Below are 25592 nucleotides of genomic sequence, written 5' to 3'. Positions count from 1 at the left end.
TGGTTTAACCTTTTACTTTTGTTTGTGGGTTTCTAAATGACCCCATGTATTGAGTTATAGAAGCTTCGCTATCTGGTTTTGGATTGGGAACGGTGTTGCCATATCCATCAAAAGTCCTTATGACGAAATAAATGTGATTTGTATCATTAGCAAATGTTTGAGAAATGGTTCACGGATATAGTTTCTGTTGAAAATAACACCAAACTGTTTAAGTTTGTACGTGTGTGTCGATTTCATAAAATGTCTGTTCGCCCAAGATGTTCAACCTTAACGAACAATTGGTTTCGTTAAGGAGTTATTTGTTTGACAGTCCAGCGAGTGATGATTTGAGTGAATAGTGAGTTGCCACTCCCGTGAGTGGCACTCAAAAATTGTATAAAAACTAAGAAAATTAAAGGAATGCTCTCTTTGCTATCTTTGCCTTTCGACACCACAAGCAGCGAAATTATTAATAAAGTGATCCGAAACTTACGCGAACGTTCATGGTGCCGTGACCAGGATCGTGTGAGTATCTGGTTATAAAATCGCGAGTTTCGATCGATATTGTGTTACCGCTTGTAGTTGAATTATCGTTAAGCATACAGCTGTTTTTGCCGCATCACGCAAAACACTGTCAAACGCATACATTCACAAGCATATAGTGCATTCACATAGTGCCAAGCATTCACATAGTGCCAATGAAGCCCACGGTGTTAGCATCCCGGCGGACAATTTTGCTAGTGTCCATTTCGCGATATGAAAAATTTCTAGAGGATTTCGTTGCTGAACGGGACCAAATAGAGGTAGAAACCCGACTTAGGAAGTTTGAACGATTATGCCAAGATCTTGAAGATATCTAGCAAGGGTTGGAAGATTCCGCTTCCACTGCCGAAGAAATATCGCAAAATGCTGCTTTGAGGGAGAATTTTGAAAGTAGAACAATACAGGTGCAATCGAAATTGCAGGCGCATTTACGGTTAGTGCAAACATCTTATGCCCAAACGTCCACCGGATCGAATCCGCTCAAGGGTATTAAGCTTCCCACCATTGCACTGCCTGAATTCAGTGGAGATTATATGCAATGGTTGACATTCCGCGATACGTTTGAGTGCCTCATACATGCAAACGGAGACTTACCGGCGATACAAAAATTCCACTATTTGCGCGCCGCTGTGAAAGGAGAGGCGGCTCAAGTGATAGAGTCAATCACCATAAGCGCGGCTAATTACGATTTAGCGTGGAACACCTTAACTGAGCGATACTCCAATGAATATCTGCTTAAAAAACGCCATTTACAAGCCATGTTTGCTATTCCTGCTGCACAGAAGGAAAGCGTAGCATCACTGCACCATCTTGTAGATGAATTTGAGCGACACAAAAAGATATTGCAGCATTTAGGAGAAGAAACGGGCACTTGGGGTAGCATTCTCGAACATCTACTTTGTACTAAGCTGCCCATAATTACATTACGCGATTGGGAGGAACACGCATCGAGTGATACTAACCCGAAGTACGACGGTTTAATTTCGTTCCTACATCGTCGTATGCGTGTATTGGAGACTTTACTAGTAAACAACCGTCCGACGTCGCAGGACAATGACTCGAGGAACTCACGGCGAATAAACTTTCCTCGCCATGCCAGTTTTGCTGCTACATCGCATGATGCGCAAAAATGTAAGTTATGTAATTCTGCGCACCATCTTGTTAAATGCCCGCGTTTCGAAGGGATGGAACCGAAGGAGCGTCATCGATTTGCCATGACCGCGCATTTGTGTTTGAATTGTCTGCGGAAAGATCACATGGCTCGTGATTGCCCATCACAGTACAAATGTCGTTACTGTAATGCTACACACCACACTAAATTGCACTTCACACACACTAATACAAGTTACACCTCACCACCACACCACACACCCGATGCCACTAGCGATCCCACGGCCATAAACAACACACAACGCACGTTTGCGGCAGCACTACAGCAAGCATCCAAGCAGGTCTTGCTCCAAACTGCGTTAATACATATAATTGATGAGTTCGGAATCGCTCATCCTGCGCGAGCTCTCTTGGACAGCGCATCTCAGCCTAATCTAATTAGCGATCGGCTCGCTCACCGACTGCGGCTGAAGAAACGAAAGGTGAACGTTACTATCGTTGGAGCAGGCCAATCTGCAAAAACCGTACGGGAATCTGTGCATGCCCAAATTGTCTCCCGATGCAGTTCATTTGCAGTGAACACCGATTTGTTGATGGTTGACAATTTGATGATGAATCTCCCAACGCGCGATATAAACACCAATGATTGGAATATACCATCTAGTTTGCCTTTAGCGGATCCCTTGTTTTATAAAGCTGCTCCCATAGACATCATTCTGGGCGCACGCCATTACCACACATTTTTTGAGAATACAACGCAGGTCCGTCCAGCACCTCATCTACCCGTCATGATGAACAATGTGTTTGGCTGGGTAATGACCGGCACAACTGCCGTTGAGCACTCTGTATCTCAACCAGATTCTACCACATCGTATACAACCGTCTGTATGACCTCCTTGGAGGAGTCGTTACAAGGATTTTGGAATTTAGAGGAACTTACCGTAAATGATACATACTCACCGGATGAACGATATTGCGACACCTATTACAAGGCCACCACGGAACGTGACGACACCGGTAGATATATTGTTCGCCTCCCAAAACAGCCAGACTTCGGCGAAAAGCTCGGTATGTCTAGATCTCAAGCTATTCGTCGCTTTGAGCTGCTTGAGCGTAGATTGGAACGCGATTCAGCACTTCGAGAGGCGTACCAAGCATTCATGAAGGAGTATTTGGAACTGGGGCACATGTCTCCTATAAGCACTGAATGTGACGATACAGCTGCTTATTATCTACCTCATCATACAGTTTTTAAGGCATCAAGTTCCACAACGAAGGTTAGAGTTGTATTTGATGGTTCGGCTAAAACGTCGACTGGTTTCTCGCTGAATGAAACATTACGAGTTGGACCTATAGTTCAAGATGAACTCATCGACATCATTTTGCGTTTTCGAACTTATAAGATCGCTGTCGTAGCTGATATCGCAAAAATGTATAGACAAATTGTATTGCATCCAGACGATCGACGATTAGTTCGCATCTTCTTCCGTTTCTCACCACAATCGTCGATTAGATTGTACGAGCTGAATACGGTAACATACGGTTTGGCTCCATCCTCGTTCTTGGCCACCCGCACATTATTGCAGCTTGCAGACGATGAAGGTGTAGATTATCCAACCGCTACACCCGCTCTAAAAAATAACTTCTATGTTGACGATTTCATCGGTGGTGCGAACAGCGTAGAGGAAGCCCGTATGCTTCGCCAACAATTAACCGAGTTGCTCTCCAAAGGAGGATTCGAACTTCGAAAGTGGACATCTAACTGTTTGGACGTGCTTACCGGCCTACCAGCGGAACATATCGGTACACAGTCTTCCCTGCAGTTTGTTCCGAACGAAACAGTGAAGGCACTGGGCATCGCTTGGAAGCCCGAAATGGATACTCTGTGTTTCGAGTCGACGCCGACAATTAATAACACCCACCTCACCATGCGGTACATATTGTCAAACATTGCTCGAATGTTTGACCCCCTTGGATTGATCGCTCCAGTAATCATACGCGCGAAATTGCTGATGCAGGAGTTGTGGCTTCAGAAAATTGGATGGGATGATCCGGTACCAGCACAAATCTCTAGCAAATGGAAATCGGTTACTGACGACTGGCAAGATCTGGCTGACTTCCAAAGCGATAGGTATGTGCTCTTATCTAACTCCAAAGTACAATTTCATACGTTTGCAGACGCATCGGAGAATGCATATGGTGCCTGCATTTACGCGCGTTGCGAAGACCAGCAGGGGCAAGTACGAGTCACTCTGCTCGCGTCGAAATCCCGGGTAGCCCCACTGAAACGTATCACATTGCCGAGATTAGAACTTTGCGCTGCTGTATTAGGAGCACATCTCCATCATCGTGTTAGACGAGCCATGAGGATCGACGAAACCGAATCGTTTTTCTGGCCAGATTCTACGGTGACTTTGAACTGGATTGCGTCTCCCCCGAACACCTGGAAAACATTCGTGGCGAATCGCGTTGCAGAGATCCAGAATTATTCACATCCCCGTCAGTGGAGACACGTCCCCGGCTCATCAAATCCTGCCGACCTGGTGTCTCGAGGGATATCAGCAGCTGAAATGCTAAAGAGTTCTATGTGGAGTTGCGGTCCTGATTGGTTAGCATCAGCTCCGTCCCAATGGCCTGCATCGAATCCAACACTGGCTGCGGAAACTGATATGGAAACTCGTCAGATAAGCGCTGTGATCACTAATGTACAGATCACTCACTCTTGGTTCGAATTAACATCGTCATACACCAAGCTTTTACACATAGTTGCATATTGCACCCGGTTTATACACAACACAAGACACAAAACACGTACACAACAGTCAACACAATTTGCCCCCGCTACATTGTCGATTACTCCCATGTTTATGGAAGCTGCTAAAATCGTACCATGTAAACTGGCGCAGCAAGACGAATTTTCATTGGAGATCCGGCTACTTGAAAGGGGAGAAGTCGTGGGAAAACATTCACCTCTACGACGATTGAATCCATTTCTCGACGAAAACGGTATAGTGCGAGTAGGAGGGCGTTTGAAACTTGCGCAGCTTCCCTATCAATTTAAACATCCCATCGTGCTCCCCAAGAACCATAAGCTAGCTCATCTCATCGCGCTGCACTTTCATGAAAAGCTTATGCATGGCGGAGGAAGACTACTACTTTCCCAGATTCGAGAAGAATATTGGCCACTCGATGGGCGACGTTTGGTAAAGAGAATCGTGAGGAATTGCTTTCGTTGCATACGGCAGGACCCGCCAGTGATGCAACAACAAACTGGTCAACTCCCGTATGAACGGATCACTCCGAGCCGACCGTTTTCGATATGTGGAGTAGATTACGCCGGCCCATTTTATCTTAAACCAACTCACAAGAGAGCTGCTGCCGCTAAATGTTACTTGTGTGTGTTCGTATGTTTTGCAACCAAGGCAGTTCATCTGGAGCTTGTTGGCGATCTCACCACTGCCGGATTCTTAGCCGCATTACATCGTTTCTCATCCCGTCGCGGATTACCATCGGATATACATTCCGATAACGGAAAAAACTTTGAAGGTGCTGCAAACGAACTTAATGAACTGTTTGAAATGTTTCAGAACGAGCAACAACAAAACAAAATTGCATCTCACTGTGCCGACATGGGAATAACTTGGCATTTTACACCACCTAAGGCGCCACACTTCGGTGGATTATGGGAAGCAGCGGTAAAGACTGCCAAAAGACACCTCTACAGGCAGCTAGGCAGTACTAGGCTTTCTTACGAAGGATACAGCACCATTCTGCAGCAGATAGAAGCAGCAATGAACTCGCGTCCTTTATTGCCGCTAACGGATGACCCCAATGATTTGGCGGCGCTTACACCTGCTCACTTCTTAATCGGCACATCAATGCATGCTGTTCCCATACCCGACTACACTCGTTTGAAGGCATACACTTTGGACGAATTACAAAACTGGCAATTGCTTGTTCAACGCTTCTGGAAGCATTGGACAACCGAGTATCTGCAGGAAATGCAGAAGGAAAACCGGATAGTGAATCGTAGTGAGATAATACCTGGCCGAATGGTCATCCTTGTGGACGATTCACTTCCTATCACCAAATGGCCACTTGCGCGCATTGTCGATATACACCCTGGACAGGATCATCTTACGCGTGTGGTAACACTAAAAACGACAAAAGGAATAGTAACGCGTCCAATTACCAAAATATGTTTACTCCCCGTTACGAAGCCATCAGCTTAGTAGTACGTGCATCCTGTTTTGGCTTTATTATGACGTTTTGTCATGGGGGGGAGTATGTTCGCCCAAGATGTTCAACCTTAACGAACAATTGGTTTCGTTAAGGAGTTATTTGTTTGACAGTCCAGCGAGTGATGATTTGAGTGAATAGTGAGTTGCCACTCCCGTGAGTGGCACTCAAAAATTGTATAAAAACTAAGAAAATTAAAGGAATGCTCTCTTTGCTATCTTTGCCTTTCGACACCACAAGCAGCGAAATTATTAAAAAAGTGATCCGAAACTTACGCGAACGTTCAATGTTTTACTGAATTTATCGAACATTACAGTTAATTGATCTGATAATGAAATGATATGACATTTGAATTCTGCTGTCTTGAACATTTCAATTAAGATTGAATGAAAATGTTCTACGTTGCTAGTTGCATTAGATTTTCATGCAGACTATATTTTTAATCCAAGATCATTCAACAATCCGATCAAATCGATTGATCTACATGTTGGTTTTAAATATTAAACCTTTGTTTGTGGGCTTCTAAATGATCCCATGATTTCAGTAATAAAAGCATCGCTATCTGGCTTTGAATTAGGAACGATGTTGCGATATCCATTAAAAGTCCTTGTGACGATATAAATGTGATTTTAATCCTTAGCAAATGTTTCAGCAACGGTTTAACCTTTTACTTTTGTTTGTGGGCTTCCAAATGACGCCATGTATTAACTTATAGCAGCTTCGCTATCTGGTTTTGGATTGGGAACGTTGTTGCCATATTCATCAAACGTCCTTATGACGATATAAATGTGATTTTCATCATTAGCAAATGTTTGAGAAATGGTTCACGGATTTAGTTTCTGATTAAATTAACACCAAACTGTTTAAGTTTGTTTGTGTGCGTCGGTTTCATAAACTGTCTAACTGAATTTATCGATCATTATAGTTAATTGATCTGATGGTTAAATGATATGACATTTGAGTTCTGCTGTCTTGAACATTTCAATTTAGATTGAATGAAAATGTTCTACGTTGCTAGTTGCATTAGATTTTCATGCAGACTGGATTTTAAATCCAAGAACAATCAACAATCCGATCAAATCGATTGATCTACATGTTGGTTTTAAATCTAATACTTTTGTTTGTGGGCTTCTAAATGATCCCATGATTTCAGTAATAAAAGCCTCGCTATCTGGCTTTGAATTAGGAACGTGTTGCTATATCCATTGAAAGCCCTTATGACGATATAAATGTGATTTTAATCAGTAGCAAATGTTTCAAAAACGGTTTAACCTTTTACTTTTGTTTGTGGGCTTCCAAATGACCCCATGTATTAACTTATAGCAGCTTCGCTGTCTGGTTTTGGATTGGGAACGGTGTTGCCATATCCATCAAAAGTCCTTATGACGATATAAATGTGATTTTTATCATTAGCAAATGTTTGAGAAATGGTTCACGAATTTAGTTTCTGATAAAATTCACACCAAATTGTTTAAGTTTGTTTGTGTGCGTCGATTTCATAAAATGTCTTACTGAATTTATCGATCATTACAGTTTATGATCTGATGGTGAAATGATATGACTGTAGCCTGCCTGCAAAACACCCTACTCTAATGAAGACTGATACACTGCTGAAGTACATTCAACCTGAACCATTTCGCACTGTTTCCCACACTCAAGTAAAGAATGCACAAAATAGATGATCAATGCACTAATGAAAAGTGGCACACTAACCGACTCAAAGAAAACAATATATCCGCATGAACAAGGTAGCCACCCGAACAGATAGCCGAGTAAGCGTTTCTTCGCGCAAAGCAATAAAGGGGTCATCGCGACCGCAACGGAAACGCCTTACAAAACATTTATGTTTATTATGATTCAAAGTCAACCATGTTATTAAATAAGCTCCAAAACCCAAAACAATGTTTGAGTATAAATAAAGTCGATTTCGAGCTGGACGAGGAGACACAGTCCGACAAGCAAACCAAACGCTTCGTGTTTCTATTCAAGAGCTTTGAGTGTCCCCCTACCCAAGGTAAGGCCTCAAAGTCTCCAACATTCCAGTATGGGAAAACTCTTCTAGATTTCCAAAGATCGCCTGGACGATCATATCCGTGAAAGCTCCACCGATTTTTAATATTACATGGCGACCGTGACTTCAGTCTGCAATCTTCGGATGCGAAGTGGACCGTGATGTTAAAGTGCAATCTTCTGATATATTACATGGCACGATATATTACATATCGGATATATTACATACGGATATAAACAGTGAAATGCAGCTATAGTGATGTTCAATTTGTGAAAAAAATGGAAAAAAAGAGAGTTGCACAGTGCAACAATTTATCGACAAAAGTGATATACTGAGAAAAAAAAGAAATGAACACAAATGTGAAATGAACCTGTGAGATATCGGACGCAATCGGGGATAAAGAGCTGCAACCAGGGATCGAACAACCTGGAGAACGATTGGTGACTAGGCCATAAGAAGATTCATTACGATCTACGTGCAATAAAGCAACCAAGATGGATTCTACAGGCGACACTAGTGCTTCTGAGAGAAAGAACGTTGGAGCCACAGAGGAAAAAGCAGACTCCAAAGAAATATGTGATCACATCCAAAGATGTGATGTGAAAGGAGACTGCGGATGATCTGCAATACAGCGGTAAGGACGATACTGAGGAGGAAGATGTTGAAGAACAAAAGCGAAATGACATAGAAGTAGAGGTAGACGGCGAAGAACCATTATTACTAAAAATATAAACAAGAGAGTAACACTTACAAAAACAATTATAACACAAAATAACTTTTGAAAAATTAACACAATATTGAACAAACTAGGACAAGAGATTTTCTACATCGTGTATACTAAATCAGGTTTCATTCAAAGAAAAAGAAGACATCTAATTAGAATATCTTCAATTTAAGATGAGTTTTGTTTAATTTTACTTACATCCGAATAACTTTTGACAAACGAGGACTAAAGGTATGACTAGTTTAAGATAAGAACTTGGATTCGTAAATATCGACTAAATCATAGGTACTGGATGCAGTGCACAGCATCATATCGATAACATGTACAAAGTTTTTACTTAAATAAGAAAGTAAAAATAATTATCTCAAGCTTAATTTACATGAGTGTAGATATTGTATAACATAAAAAGAACAAAAAAAAAGGAAAATAACAGAGCGGTATTAAGATTAAACACGAGAACAGTGGAAAGGTAAGCAAATAATACGAAAGAAAACTCAACTTCGTCAGCAGAAAAGGATAGGAATGATCAACCATCCATCTGGCAGGCAAATAACAAATCAGAAGCTAAAAAAAAAACTACTAAAAATACAAACTGAGGAATCCGGAAAATTTTTAAACCTCACAGTGTACAATCACACTTATAAGAAAGCGCTAGGGAAAACCATGATACCCAAAAATACTAAGGCAACGTCGAATGAAAGTCAAGCACTAGAGCTTGCTCTTCTGGAACTAGGCCAAATCGCGAAAAAGTTTAATAGAGAAAAGCTAGCATTGTCTGTAAACGACAATTTACTCAAATATTATTCCCTGCAAACCATAAAAGAAATAGGTAATAAAGCCATTTCAGGTTTTGAAATAATCTTGTATATACCACCCAGGTGGATATCAGAGCAGGAAGAGAGGCTGAGTATAATACACAATTATCACGTGACCCCTTCGGGAGGACATGTAGGCCAGTACAGACTATTATTGAAGATAAAGGAGAAATACGTATGGAGAAATATGAAAATCTATTTCGAAAAGTACGTACAAAACTGTAAAGCATGCAAGACTAACAAGACCCTTAGACATACACGACAAGAAGCTGTTGTGACGACAACACCTTCTAAACCGTTTGACGTAATAGAAATCGACACTATAGGACCAATTACGAAGACTAATAGTAATAACAGATACGCAATAACGATTCAATGTGATCTAACAAAATATATTGTAATAATAACAATTCCTAACAAAGAAGCAAATACAATAGCTAAAGCACTGGTAGAACAGTTTATATAAATTTACGGTAGTTTTATGGAAATGAAACCAGACCAAGAGTCAGAATAAAACAATGAAGTAGTTAAACAGATATCAGAAATTCTCATAATCAAACAAATATTTAGAACAGCTTAACACCCTCAAACAATTGGATCAGTGGAACGAAACGAATGTACATCAGAATAACTGCATGTTATTACGTTATTCTCTTAAAGGGGAGAGGTGTAGCATGCCTGCAAAACACCCTACTCTAATGAAGACTGATACACTGCTGAAGTACATTCAACCTGAACCATTTCGCACTGTTTCCCACACTCAAGTAAAGAATGCACAAAATAGATGATCAATGCACTAATGAAAAGTGGCACACTAACCGACTCAAAGAAAACAATATATCCGCATGAACAAGGTAGCCACCTGAACAGATAGCCGAGTAAGCGTTTCTTCGCGCAAAGCAATAAAGGGGTCATCGCGACCGCAACGGAAACGCCTTACAAAACATTTATGTTTATTATGATACAAAGTCAACCATGTTATTAAATAAGCTCCAAAACCCAAAACAATGTTTGAGTATAAATAAAGTCGATTTCGAGCTGGACGAGGAGACACAGTCCGACAAGCAAACCAAACGCTTCGTGTTTCTATTCAAGAGCTTTGAGTGTCCCCCTACCCAAGGTAAGGCCTCAAACTCTCCAACATTCCAGTATGGGAAAACTCTTCTAGATTTCCAAAGATCGCCTGGACGATCATATCCGTGAAAGCTCCACCGATTTTTAAAATTACATGACATTTGAATTCTGCTGTCTTGAACATTTCAATTAAGATTGAATGAAAATGTTCTACGTTGCTAGTTGCATTAGATTTTCATGCAGACTATATTTTTAATCCAAGATCATTCAACAATCCGATCAAATCGATTGATCTACATGTTGGTTTTAAATATTAAACCTTTGTTTGTGGGCTTCTAAATGATCCCATGATTTCAGTAATAAAAGCCTCGCTATCTGGCTTTGAATTAGGAACGATGTTGCGATATCCATTAAAAGTCCTTGTGACGATATAAATGTGATTTTAATCCTGAGCAAATGTTTCAAAAACAGTTTAACCTTTTACTTTTGTTTGTGGGCTTCCAAATGACCCCATGTATTAACTTATAGCAGCTTCGCTATCTGGTTTTGGATTGGTAACGGTGTTGCCATATCTATCAAACGTCCTTATGAGGATATAAATGTGATTTTTATAATTAGCAAATGTTTGTGAAATGGTTCACGGATTTAGTTTCTGATGAAATCAAAACCACACTGTTTAAGATTGTACGTGTGCGACGATTTCATAAAATGTCTTACTGAATTTATCGATCATTACAGTTAATTGATCTGATGGTGAAATGATATGACATTTGAATTCTGTTGTCTTGAACATTTCAATTAAGATTGAATGAAAATGTTCTACGTTGCTAGTTGCATTAGATTTTCATGCAGACTTAATTTAAAATCCAAGAACATTCAACAATCCGATCAAATCGATTGATCTACATGTTGGTTTTAAATCTAATACTTTTGTTTGTGGGCTTCTAAATGATCCCATTATTTCAGTAATAAAAGCCTCGCTATCTGGCTTTGAATTAGGAACGATGTTGCGATATCCATTAAAAGTCCTTGTGACGATATAAATGTGCTTTTAATCCTTAGCAAATGTTTCAAAAACGGTTTTACCTTTTACTTTTGTTTGTGGGCTTCTAACTGAATGGCAAATGCTTCAGAAACGGTTTAACCTTTTACTTTTGTTGGTGGGCTTCCAAATGACCCCATGTATTAACTTATAGCAGCTTCGCTATCTGGTTTTGGATTGGGAACGGTGTTGCCATATCTATCAAACGTCCTTATGACGATATAAATGTGATTTAAATCAGTAGCAAATGTTTGAGAAATGGTTCACGGATTTAGTTTCTGATTAAATTAACACCAAACTGTTTAAGTTTGTTTGTGTGCGTCGGTTTCATAAACTGTCTAACTGAATTTATCGATCATTATAGTTAATTGATCTGATGGTGAAATGATATGACATTTGAGTTCTGCTGTCTTGAACATTTCAATTAAGATTGAATGAAAATGTTCTACGTTGCTAGTTGCATTAGATTTTCATGCAGACTGGATTTTAAATCCAAGAACATTCAACAATCCGATCAAATCGATTGATCTACATGTTGGTTTTAAATCTAATACTTTTGTTTTTTGGCTTCTTAATGATCCCATGATTTCAGTAATAAAAGCCTCGCTATCTGGCTTTGAATTAGGAACGATGTTGCGATATCCATTAAAAGTCCTTGTGACGATATAAATGTGCTTTTAATCCTTAGCAAATGTTTCAGCAACGGTTTTACCTTTTACTTTTGTTTGTGGGCTTCTAACTGAATGGCAAATGCTTCAGAAACGGTTTAACCTTTTACTTTTGTTGGTGGGCTTCCAAATGACCCCATGTATTAACTTATAGCAGCTTCGCTATCTGGTTTTGGATTGGGAACGGTGTTGCCATATCTATCAAACGTCCTTATGACGATATAAATGTGATTTAAATCAGTAGCAAATGTTTGAGAAATGGTTCACGGATTTAGTTTCTGATTAAATTAACACCAAACTGTTTAAGTTTGTTTGTGTGCGTCGGTTTCATAAACTGTCTAACTGAATTTATCGATCATTATAGTTAATTGATCTGATGGTGAAATGAAATGACATTTGAGTTCTGCTGTCTTGAACATTTCAATTAAGATTGAATGAAAATGTTCTACGTTCTAATGCAACTATTAGGTTTTCATGCAGACTGGATTTTAAATCCAAGATCATTCAACAATCCGATCAAATCGATTGATCTACATGTTGGTTTTAAATCTAATACTTTTGTTTGTTGGCTTCTAAATGATCCCATGATTTCAGTAATAAAAGTCTCGCAATCTGGCTTTGAATTAGGAACGATGTTGCGATATCCATTAAAAGTCCTTGTGACGATATAAATGTGATTTTAATCCTTAGCAAATGTTTCAAAAACGGTTTAACCTTTTACTTTTGTTTGTGGGCTTCCAAATGACCCCATGTATTAACTTATAGCAGCTTCGCTATCTGGTTTTGGATTGGGAACGGTGTTGCCATATCTATCAAACGTCCTTATGACGATATAAATGTGATTTAAATCAGTAGCAAATGTTTGAGAAATGGTTCACGGATTTAGTTTCTGATTAAATTAACACCAAACTGTTTAAGTTTGTTTGTGTGCGTCGGTTTCATAAACTGTCTAACTGAATTTATCGATCATTATAGTTAATTGATCTGATGGTGAAATGATATGACATTTGAGTTCTGCTGTCTTGAACATTTCAATTAAGATTGAATGAAAATGTTCTACGTTGCTAGTTGCATTAGATTTTCATGCAGACTATATTTTTAATCCAAGATCATTCAACAATCCGATCAAATCGATTGATCTACATGTTGGTTTTAAATCTAATACTTTTGTTTGTTGGCTTCTAAATGATCCCATGATTTCAGTAATAAAAGTCTCGCAATCTGGCTTTGAATTAGGAACGATGTTGCGATATCCATTAAAAGTCCTTGTGACGACATAAATGTGATTTTAATCCTTAGCAAATGTTTCAAAAACGGTTTAACCTTTTACTTTTGTTTGTGGGCTTCCAAATGACCCCATGTATTAACTTAAAGCAGCTTCGCTATCTGGTTTTGGATTGGGAACGTTGTTGCCATATTCATCAAACGTCCTTATGACGACATAAATGTGATTTAAATCAGTAGCAAATGTTTGAGAAATGGTTCACGGATTTAGTTTCTGATGAAATCAACACCACACTGTTTAAGTTTGTTTGTGTGCGTCGATTTCATAAAATGTCTTACTGAATTTATCGATCATTACAGTTAATTGATCTGATGGTGAAATGATATGACGTTTGAATTCTGCTGTCTTGAACATTTCAATTAAGGTTGAATGAAAATGTTCTACGTTGCAAGTTGCATTAGATTTTCATGCAGACTGGATTTTAAATCCAAGACCATTCAACAATCCGATCAAATCGATTGATCTACATGTTGGTTTTAAATCTAATACTTTTGTTTGTATGCTTCTAAATGATCCCATGATTTCAGTAATAAAAGCCTCGCTATCTGGCTTTGATTTAGGAACGTGTTGCGATATCCATTAAAAGTCCTTGTGACGATATAAATGTGCTTTTAATCCTTAGCAAATGTTTCAGCAACGGTTTTACCTTTTACTTTTGTTTGTGGGCTTCCAAATAACCCCATGTATTAACTTATAGCAGCTTCGCTATCTGGTTTTGGATTGGGAACGGTGTTGCCATATCCATCAAAAGTGCTTATGACGATATAAATGTGATTTTTATCATTAGCAAATGTTTGAGAAATGGTTCACGGATTTAGTTTCTGATAAAATTAACACCAAATTGTTTAAGTTTGTTTGTGTGCGTCGATTTCATAAAATGTCTTACTGAATTTATCGATCATTACAGTTAATTGATCTGATGGTGAAATGATATGACATTTGAATTCTGCTGTCTTGAACATTTCAATTAAGATTGAATGAAAATGTTCTACGTTGCTAGTTGCATTAGATTTTGACGCAGACTGGATTTTAAATCCAAGGCCATTCAACAATCCGATCAAATCGATTGATCTATATGTTGGTTTTAAATCTAATACTTTTGTTTGTGGCCTTCTAAATGATCCCATGATTTTAGTTATAAAAGCCTCGCTTTCTGGCTTTGGATTAGGAACGATGTTGCGATATCCATTAAAAGTCCTTGTGATGATAAAAATGTGATTTCTATCCTTAGTAAGTGTTTCAGAAATGGTTTAACCTTTTACTTTTGTTTGTTGGCTTCTTAATGAATGGCAAATGCTTCTGAAATGGTTTAACCTTTTACTTTTGTTTGTGGGCTTCCAAATGACCCCATGTATTAACTTATAGCAGCTTCGCTATCTGGTTTTGGATTGGGAACGTTGTTGCCATATTCATCAAACGTCCTTATGACGATATAAATGTGATTTTCATCATTAGCAAATGTTTGAGAAATGGTTCACGGATTTAGTTTCTAATTAAATTAACACCAAACTGTTTAAGTTTGTTTGTGTGCGTCGGTTTCATAAACTGTCTAACTGAATTTATCGATCATTATAGTTAATTGATCAGATGGTGAAATGATATGACATTTGAGTTCTGCTGTCTTGAACATTTCAATTTAGATTGAATGAAAATGTTCTACGTTGCTAGTTGCATTAGATTTTCATGCAGACTGGATTTTAAATCCAAGAACAATCAACAATCCGATCAAATCGATTGATCTACATGTTGGTTTTAAATCTAATACTTTTGTTTGTGGGCTTCTAAATGATCCCATGATTTCAGTAATAAAAGCCTCGCTATCTGGCTTTGAATTAGGAACGTGTTGCTATATCCATTGAAAGCCCTTATGACGATATAAATGTGATTTTAATCAGTAGCAAATGTTTCAAAAACGGTTTAACCTTTTACTTTTGTTTGTGGGCTTCCAAATGACCCCATGTATTAACTTATAGCAGCTTCGCTGTCTGGTTTTGGATTGGGAACGGTGTTGCCATATCCATCAAAAGTCCTTATGACGATATAAATGTGATTTTTATCATTAGCAAATGTTTGAGAAATGGTTCACGGATTTAGTTTCTGATAAAATTCACACCAAATTGTTTAAGTTTGTTTGTGTGCGTCGATTTCATAAAATGTCTTACTGAATTTATCGATCATTACAGTTTATGATCTGATGGTGAAATGATATGACTGTAGCCTGCCTGCAAAATACCCTAGTCTAATGAAGACTGATACACTGCTGAAGTACATTCAACCTGAACCATTTCGCACTGTTTCCCACACTCAAGTAAAGAATGCACAAAATAGATGATCAATGCACTAATGAAAAGTGGCACACTAACCGACTCAAAGAAAACAATATATCCGCATGAACAAGGTAGCCACCTGAACAGATAGCCGAGTAAGCGTTTCTTCGCGCAAAGCAATAAAGGGGTCATCGCGACCGCAACGGAAACGCCTTACAAAACATTTATGTTTATTATGATACAAAGTCAACCATGTTATTAAATAAGCTCCAAAACCCAAAACAATGTTTGAGTATAAATAAAGTCGATTTCGAGCTGGACGAGGAGACACAGTCCGACAAGCAAACCAAACGCTTCGTGTTTCTATTCAAGAGCTTTGAGTGTCCCCCTACCCAAGGTAAGGCCTCAAAGTCTCCAACATTCCAGTATGGGAAAACTCTTCTAGATTTCCAAAGATCGCCTGGACGATCATATCCGTGAAAGCTCCACCGATTTTTAATATTACATGGCGACCGTGACTTCAGTCTGCAATCTTCGGATGCGAAGTGGACCGTGATGTTAAAGTGCAATCTTCTGATATATTACATGGCACGATATATTACATATCGGATATATTACATACGGATATAAACTGTGAAATGCAGCTATAGTGATGTTCAATTTGTGAAAAAAATGGAAAAAAAGAGAGTTGCACAGTGCAACAATTTATCGACAAAAGTGATATACTGAGAAAAAAAGAAATGAACACAAATGTGAAATGAACCTGTGAGATATCGGACGCAATCGGGGATAAAGAGCTGCAACCAGGGATCGAACAACCTGGAGAACGATTGGTGACTAGGCCATAAGAAGATTCATTACGATCTACGTGCAATAAAGCAACCAAGATGGATTCTACAGGCGACACTAGTGCTTCTGAGAGAAAGAACGTTGGAGCCACAGAGGAAAAAGCAGACTCCAAAGAAATATGTGATCACATCCAAAGATGTGATGTGAAAGGAGACTGCGGATGATCTGCAATACAGCGGTAAGGACGATACTGAGGAGGAAGATGTTGAAGAACAAAAGCGAAATGACATAGAAGTAGAGGTAGACGGCGAAGAACCATTATTACTAAAAATATAAACAAGAGAGTAACACTTACAAAAACAATTATAACACAAAATAACTTTTGAAAAATTAACACAATATTGAACAAACTAGGACAAGAGATTTTCTACATCGTGTATACTAAATCAGGTTTCATTCAAAGAAAAAGAAGACATCTAATTAGAATATCTTCAATTTAAGATGAGTTTTGTTTAATTTTACTTACATCCGAATAACTTTTGACAAACGAGGACTAAAGGTATGACTAGTTTAAGATAAGAACTTGGATTCGTAAATATCGACTAAATCATAGGTACTGGATGCAGTGCACAGCATCATATCGATAACATGTACAAAGTTTTTACTTAAATAAGAAAGTAAAAATAATTATCTCAAGCTTAATTTACATGAGTGTAGATATTGTATAACATAAAAAGAACAAAAAAAAAGGAAAATAACAGAGCGGTATTAAGATTAAACACGAGAACAGTGGAAAGGTAAGCAAATAATACGAAAGAAAACTCAACTTCGTCAGCAGAAAAGGATAGGAATGATCAACCATCCATCTGGCAGGCAAATAACAAATCAGAAGCTAAAAAAAAAAACTACTAAAAATACAAACTGAGGAATCCGGAAAATTTTTAAACCTCACAGTGTACAATCACACTTATAAGAAAGCGCTAGGGAAAACCATGATACCCAAAAATACTAAGGCAACGTCGAATGAAAGTCAAGCACTAGAGCTTGCTCTTCTGGAACTAGGCCAAATCGCGAAAAAGTTTAATAGAGAAAAGCTAGCATTGTCTGTAAACGACAATTTACTCAAATATTATTCCCTGCAAACCATAAAAGAAATAGGTAATAAAGCCATTTCAGGTTTTGAAATAATCTTGTATATACCACCCAGGTGGATATCAGAGCAGGAAGAGAGGCTGAGTATAATACACAATTATCACGTGACCCCTTCGGGAGGACATGTAGGCCAGTACAGACTATTATTGAAGATAAAGGAGAAATACGTATGGAGAAATATGAAAATCTATTTCGAAAAGTACGTACAAAACTGTAAAGCATGCAAGACTAACAAGACCCTTAGACATACACGACAAGAAGCTGTTGTGACGACAACACCTTCTAAACCGTTTGACGTAATAGAAATCGACACTATAGGACCAATTACGAAGACTAATAGTAATAACAGATACGCAATAACGATTCAATGTGATCTAACAAAATATATTGTAATAATAACAATTCCTAACAAAGAAGCAAATACAATAGCTAAAGCACTGGTAGAACAGTTTATATAAATTTACGGTAGTTTTATGGAAATGAAACCAGACCAAGAGTCAGAATAAAACAATGAAGTAGTTAAACAGATATCAGAAATTCTCATAATCAAACAAATATTTAGAACAGCTTAACACCCTCAAACAATTGGATCAGTGGAACGAAACGAATGTACATCAGAATAACTGCATGTTATTACGTTATTCTCTTAAAGGGGGGAGGTGTAGCATGCCTGCAAAACACCCTACTCTAATGAAGACTGATACACTGCTGAAGTACATTCAACCTGAACCATTTCGCACTGTTTCCCACACTCAAGTAAAGAATGCACAAAATAGATGATCAATGCACTAATGAAAAGTGGCACACTAACCGACTCAAAGAAAACAATATATCCGCATGAACAAGGTAGCCACCTGAACAGATAGCCGAGTAAGCGTTTCTTCGCGCAAAGCAATAAAGGGGTCATCGCGACCGCAACGGAAACGCCTTACAAAACATTTATGTTTATTATGATACAAAGTCAACCATGTTATTAAATAAGCTCCAAAACCCAAAACAATGTTTGAGTATAAATAAAGTCGATTTCGAGCTGGACGAGGAGACACAGTCCGACAAGCAAACCAAACGCTTCGTGTTTCTATTCAAGAGCTTTGAGTGTCCCCCTACCCAAGGTAAGGCCTCAAACTCTCCAACATTCCAGTATGGGAAAACTCTTCTAGATTTCCAAAGATCGCCTGGACGATCATATCCGTGAAAGCTCCACCGATTTTTAAAATTACATGACATTTGAATTCTGCTGTCTTGAACATTTCAATTAAGATTGAATGAAAATGTTCTACGTTGCTAGTTGCATTAGATTTTCATGCAGACTATATTTTTAATCCAAGATCATTCAACAATCCGATCAAATCGATTGATCTACATGTTGGTTTTAAATATTAAACCTTTGTTTGTGGGCTTCTAAATGATCCCATGATTTCAGTAATAAAAGCCTCGCTATCTGGCTTTGAATTAGGAACGATGTTGCGATATCCATTAAAAGTCCTTGTGACGATATAAATGTGATTTTAATCCTTAGCAAATGTTTCAAAAACAGTTTAACCTTTTACTTTTGTTTGTGGGCTTCCAAATGACCCCATGTATTAACTTATAGCAGCTTCGCTATCTGGTTTTGGATTGGTAACGGTGTTGCCATATCTATCAAACGTCCTTATGAGGATATAAATGTGATTTTTATAATTAGCAAATGTTTGTGAAATGGTTCACGGATTTAGTTTCTGATGAAATCAAAACCACACTGTTTAAGATTGTACGTGTGCGACGATTTCATAAAATGTCTTACTGAATTTATCGATCATTACAGTTAATTGATCTGATGGTGAAATGATATGACATTTGAATTCTGTTGTCTTGAACATTTCAATTAAGATTGAATGAAAATGTTCTACGTTGCTAGTTGCATTAGATTTTCATGCAGACTTAATTTAAAATCCAAGAACATTCAACAATCCGATCAAATCGATTGATCTACATGTTGGTTTTAAATCTAATACTTTTGTTTGTGGGCTTCTAAATGATCCCATTATTTCAGTAATAAAAGCCTCGCTATCTGGCTTTGAATTAGGAACGATGTTGCGATATCCATTAAAAGTCCTTGTGACGATATAAATGTGCTTTTAATCCTTAGCAAATGTTTCAAAAACGGTTTTACCTTTTACTTTTGTTTGTGGGCTTCTAACTGAATGGCAAATGCTTCAGAAACGGTTTAACCTTTTACTTTTGTTGGTGGGCTTCCAAATGACCCCATGTATTAACTTATAGCAGCTTCGCTATCTGGTTTTGGATTGGGAACGGTGGTTCCATATCCATCAAAAGTCCTTATGACGATATAAATGTGATTTTCGTCATTAGCAAATGTTTGAGAAATGGTTCACGGATTTAGTTTCTGATTAAATTAACACCAAACTGTTTAAGTTTGTTTGTGTGCGTCGGTTTCATAAACTGTCTAACTGAATTTATCGATCATTATAGTTAATTGATCTGATGGTGAAATGATATGACATTTGAGTTCTGCTGTCTTGAACATTTCAATTAAGATTGAATGAAAATGTTCTACGTTGCTAGTTGCATTAGATTTTCATGCAGACTGGATTTTAAATCCAAGAACATTCAACAATCCGATCAAATCGATTGATCTACATGTTGGTTTTAAATCTAATACTTTTGTTTTTTGGCTTCTTAATGATCCCATGATTTCAGTAATAAAAGCCTCGCTATCTGGCTTTGAATTAGGAACGATGTTGCGATATCCATTAAAAGTCCTTGTGACGATATAAATGTGCTTTTAATCCTTAGCAAATGTTTCAGCAACGGTTTTACCTTTTACTTTTGTTTGTGGGCTTCTAACTGAATGGCAAATGCTTCAGAAACGGTTTAACCTTTTACTTTTGTTGGTGGGCTTCCAAATGACCCCATGTATTAACTTATAGCAGCTTCGCTATCTGGTTTTGGATTGGGAACGGTGTTTCCATATCTATCAAACGTCCTTATGAGGATATAAATGTGATTTTTATAATTAGCAAATGTTTGTGAAATGGTTCACGGATTTAGTTTCTGATGAAATCAAAACCACACTGTTTAAGATTGTACGTGTGCGACGATTTCATAAAATGTCTTACTGAATTTATCGATCATTACAGTTAATTGATCTGATGGTGAAATGATATCACATTTGAATTCTGCTGTCTTGAACATTTCAATTAAGATTGAATGAAAATGTTCTACGTTGCTAGTTGCATTAGATTTTCATGCAGACTGGATTTTAAATCCAAGATCATTCAACAATCCGATCAAATCGATTGATCTACATGTTGGTTTTAAATGTTATACTTTTGTATGTGGGCTTCTAAATGATCCCATGATTTCAGTAATAAAAGCCTCGCTATCTGGCTTTGAATTAGGAACGATGTTGCGATATCCATTAAAAGTCCTTGTGACGATATAAATGTGATTTTAATCCTTAGCAAATGTTTCAAAAACGGTTTTACCTTTTACTTTTGTTTGTGGGCTTCCAAATGACCCCATGTATTAACTTATAGCAGCTTCGCTATCTGGTTTTGGATTGGGAACGTTGTTGCCATATTCATCAAACGTCCTTATGACGACATAAATGTGATTTAAATCATTAGCAAATGTTTGAAAAATGATTCACGGATTAGGTTTCTGATCAAATTAACACCAAATTGTTCAAGTTTGTACGTGTGCGTCCATTTCATAAAATGTCTTACTGAATGTATCGATTATTACAGTTAATTGATCTGATAATGAAACGATATGACATTTGAATTCTGCTGTCTTGAACATTTCAATTAAGATTGAATGAAAATGTTCTACGTTGCTAGTTGCATTAGATTTTCATGCAGACTATATTTTTAATCCAAGATCATTCAACAATCCGATCAAATCGATTGTTCTACATGTCGGTTTTAAATATAAAACCTTTGTTTCTGGGCTTCTAAATGATCCTATGATTTCAGTAATAAAAGCCTCGCTATCTGGCTTTGAATTAGGAACGATGTGGCGATATCCATTAAAAGTCCTTGTGACGACGTAAATGTGATTTTAATCTTTAGCAAATGTTTCAAAAACGGTTTTACATTTTACTTTTGTTTGTGGGCTTCCAAATGACCCCATGTATTAACTTATAGCAGTTTCGCTATCTGGTTTTGGATTGGAAACGTTGTTGCCATATTCATCAAACGTCCTTATGACGACATAAATGTGATTTAAATCAGTAGCAAATGTTTGAGAAATGGTTCACGGATTTAGTTTCTTATGAAATCAACACCACACTGTTTAAGTTTTTTGTGTGCGTCGATTTCATAAAATGTCTTACTGAATTTATCGATCATTACAGTTAATTAATCTGATGGTGAAATGATATAAGATTTGAATTCTGTTGTCCTGAACATTTCAATTTAGATTGAATGAAAATGTTCTACATTGCTAGCTGCATTAGATTTTCATGCAGACTTAATTTAAAATCCAAGAACATTCAACAATCCGATCAAATCGATTGATCTACATGTTGGTTTTAAATCTAATACTTTTGTTTGTTGGCTTCTAAATGATCCCATGATTTCAGTAATAAAAGCCTCGCTATCTGGCTTTGAATTAGGAACGATGTTGCGATATCCATCAAAAGTCCTTGTGACGATATAAATGTGCTTTTAATCGTTAGCAAATGTTTCAAAAAACGGTTTTACCTTTTACTTTTGTTTGTGGGCTTCTAACTGAATGGCAAATGCTTCAGAAACGGATTAACCTTTTACTTTTGTTGGTGGGCTTCCAAATGACCCCATGTATTAACTTATAGCAGCTTCGCTATCTGGTTTTGGATTGGGAACGGTGGTTCCAAATCCATCAAAAGTCCTTATGACGATATAAATGTGATTTTCATCATTAGCAAATGTTTGAGAAATGGTTCACGGATTTAGTTTCTGATTAAATTAACACCAAACTGTTTAAGTTTGTTTGTGTGCGTCGGTTTCATAAACTGTCTAACTGAATTTATCGATCATTATAGTTAATTGATCTGATGGTGAAATGATATGACATTTGAGTTCTGCTGTCTTGAACATTTCAATTAAGATTGAATGAAAATGTTCTACGTTGCTAGTTGCATTAGATTTTCATGCAGACTGGATTTTAAATCCAAGATCATTCAACAATCCGATCAAATCGATTGATCTACATGTTGGTTTAAAATGTTATACTTTTGTATGTGGGCTTCTAAATGATCCCATGATTTCAGTAATAAAAGCCTCGCTATCTGGCTTTGAATTAGGAACGATGTTGCGATATCCATTAAATGTCCTTGTGATGATATAAAAGTGATTTCTATCGTTAGTTAGTGTTTCAGAAATGGTTTAACCTTTTACTTTTGTTTGTGGGCTTCTAAATGAATGGCAAATGCTTCAGAAATGGTTTAACCTTTTACTTTTGTTTTGGACTTCTAAATGACCCCATGTATTGAGATATAGCAGCTCCGCTATCTGGTTTTGGATTGGAAACGTTGTTGCCATATCCATCAAGAGACCTTATGACGATAAAAATGTGATTTTTATCATTAGCAAATGTTTGAGAAATGGTTCACGGATTGAGTTTCTGATGAAAGTAACACCAAATTGTTTAAGTTTGTTTGTGTGCGTCGATTTCATAAAATGTCTTACTGAATTTATCGATCATTACAGTTAATTGATCTGATGGTGAAATGATATGACATTTGAATTCTGTTGTCTTGAACATTTCAATTAAGATTGAATGAAAATGTTCTACGTTGCTAGTTGCATTAGATTTTCATGCAGACTGGATTTTAAATCCAAGATCATTCAACAATCCGATCAAATCGATTGATCTACATGTTGGTTTTAAATATAAAACTTTTGTTTGTTGGCTTCTAAATGATCTCATGATTTCAGTAATAAAAGCCTCGCTATCTAGCTTTGGATTAGGAACGATGTTGCGATATCCATTAAAAGTCCTTGTGATGATATAAATGTGATTTCTATTTTTAGTAAGTGTTTCAGAAATGGTTTAACCTTTTACTTTTGTTTGTGGGCTTCTTAATGAATGGAAAATGCTTCTGAAATGGTTTAACCTTTTACTTTTGTTTGTGGGTTTCTAACTGACCCCATGTATTGAGTTATAGAAGCTTCGCTATCTGGTTTTGGATTGGGAACGGTGTAGCCATATCCATCAAAAGTCCTTATGACGATATAAATGTGATTTGTATCATTAGCAAATGTTTGAGAAATGGTTCACGGATATAGTTTCTGTTGAAAATAACACCAAACTGGTTAAGTTTGTACGTGTGTGTCGATTTCATAAAATGTCTTACTGAATTTATCGATCATTACAGTTAATTGATCTGATGGTGAAATGATATGACATTTGAATTCTGCTGTCTTGAACATTTCAATTAAGATTGAATGAAAATGTTCTACGTTGCTAGTTGCATTAGATTTTCATGCAGACTGGATTTTAAATCCAAGATCATTCAACAATCCGATCAATTCGATTGATCTACATGTCGGTTTTAAATCTAATACTTTTGTTTGTTGGCTTCTTAATGATCCCATGTTTTCAGTAATAAAAGCCTCGCTATCTGGCTTTGAATTAGGAACGATGTTGCGATATCCATTAAAAGTCCTTGTGACGATATAAATGTGATTTTAATCCTTAGCAAATGTTTCAAAAACGGTTTAACCTTTTACTTTTGTTTGTGGGCTTCCAAATGACCCCATGTATTAAATTATAGCAGCTTCGCTATCTGGTTTTGGATTGGGAACGGTGTTTTCATATCTATCAAACGTCCTTATGAGGATATAAATGGGATTTTTATAATAAGCAAATGTTTGTGAAATGGTTCACGGATTTAGTTTCTGATAAAATTCACACCAAATTGTTTAAGTTTGTTTGTGTGCGTCGATTTCATAAAATGTCTTACTGAATTTATCGATCATCACAGTTAATTGATCTGATAGTGAAATGATATGACATTTGAATTCTGCTGTCTTGAACAATTCAATTAAGATTGAATGAAAATGTTCTACGTTGCTAGTTGCATTAGATTTTCATGCAGACTGGATTTTAAATCCAAGACCATTCCACAATCTGATCAAATCGATTGATCTACATGTTGGTTTTAAATATAAAACTTTTGTTTGTTGGCTTCTAAATGATCTCATGATTTCAGTAATAAAAGCCTCGCTATCTAGCTTTGGATTAGGAACGATGTTGCGATATCCATTAAAAGTCCTTGTGATGATATAAATGTGATTTCTATTTTTAGTAAGTGTTTCAGAAATGGTTTAACCTTTTACTTTTGTTTGTGGGCTTCTTAATGAATGGAAAATGCTTCTGAAATGGTTTAACCTTTTACTTTTGTTTGTGGGTTTCTAACTGACCCCATGTATTGAGTTATAGAAGCTTCGCTATCTGGTTTTGGATTGGGAACGGTGTTGCCATATCCATCAAAAGTCCTTATGACGATATAAATGTGATTTGTATCATTAGCAAATGTTTGAGAAATGGTTCACGGATATAGTTTCTGTTGAAAATAACACCAAACTGGTTAAGTTTGTACGTGTGTGTCGATTTCATAAAATGTCTTACTGAATTTAACGATCATTACAGTTAATTGATCTGATGGTGAAATGATATGACATTTGAATTCTGCTGTCTTGAACATTTCAATTAAGATTGAATGAAAATGTTCTACGTTGCTAGTTGCATTAGATTTTCATGCAGACTGGATTTTAAATCCAAGATCATTCAACAATCCGATCAAATCGATTGAGCTACATGTTGGTTTTAAATGTTATACTTTTGTATGTGGGCTTCTAAATGATCCCATGATTTCAGTAAAAAAAGCCTCGCTATCTTGCTTTGA

At 37.1% G+C, this 25592-nt stretch overlaps 1 protein-coding gene across 1 annotated transcript in view; it reads left to right on the top strand.

The window, feature by feature from the left end:
* Positions 1–2420: 2420 nt before the first annotated feature.
* LOC128730035 (uncharacterized) overlaps positions 2421–25592 on the top strand; it is a 144201-nt gene continuing 121029 nt past the window's right edge. The window contains exons 1-2 of the mRNA XM_053823114.1: positions 2421–3763; positions 3811–3872. Coding sequence (XP_053679089.1) covers positions 2421–3763; positions 3811–3872 — 1405 coding nt within the window. The remainder of the gene's footprint in view (positions 3764–3810; positions 3873–25592) is intronic.

This window comes from Anopheles nili, unplaced genomic scaffold (genome assembly GCF_943737925.1).
Source record: "Anopheles nili unplaced genomic scaffold, idAnoNiliSN_F5_01 scaffold_11, whole genome shotgun sequence".
Lineage (NCBI taxonomy): Eukaryota > Metazoa > Arthropoda > Insecta > Diptera > Culicidae > Anopheles > Anopheles nili.
This window is presented reverse-complemented; position numbering and strand designations above follow the sequence as displayed.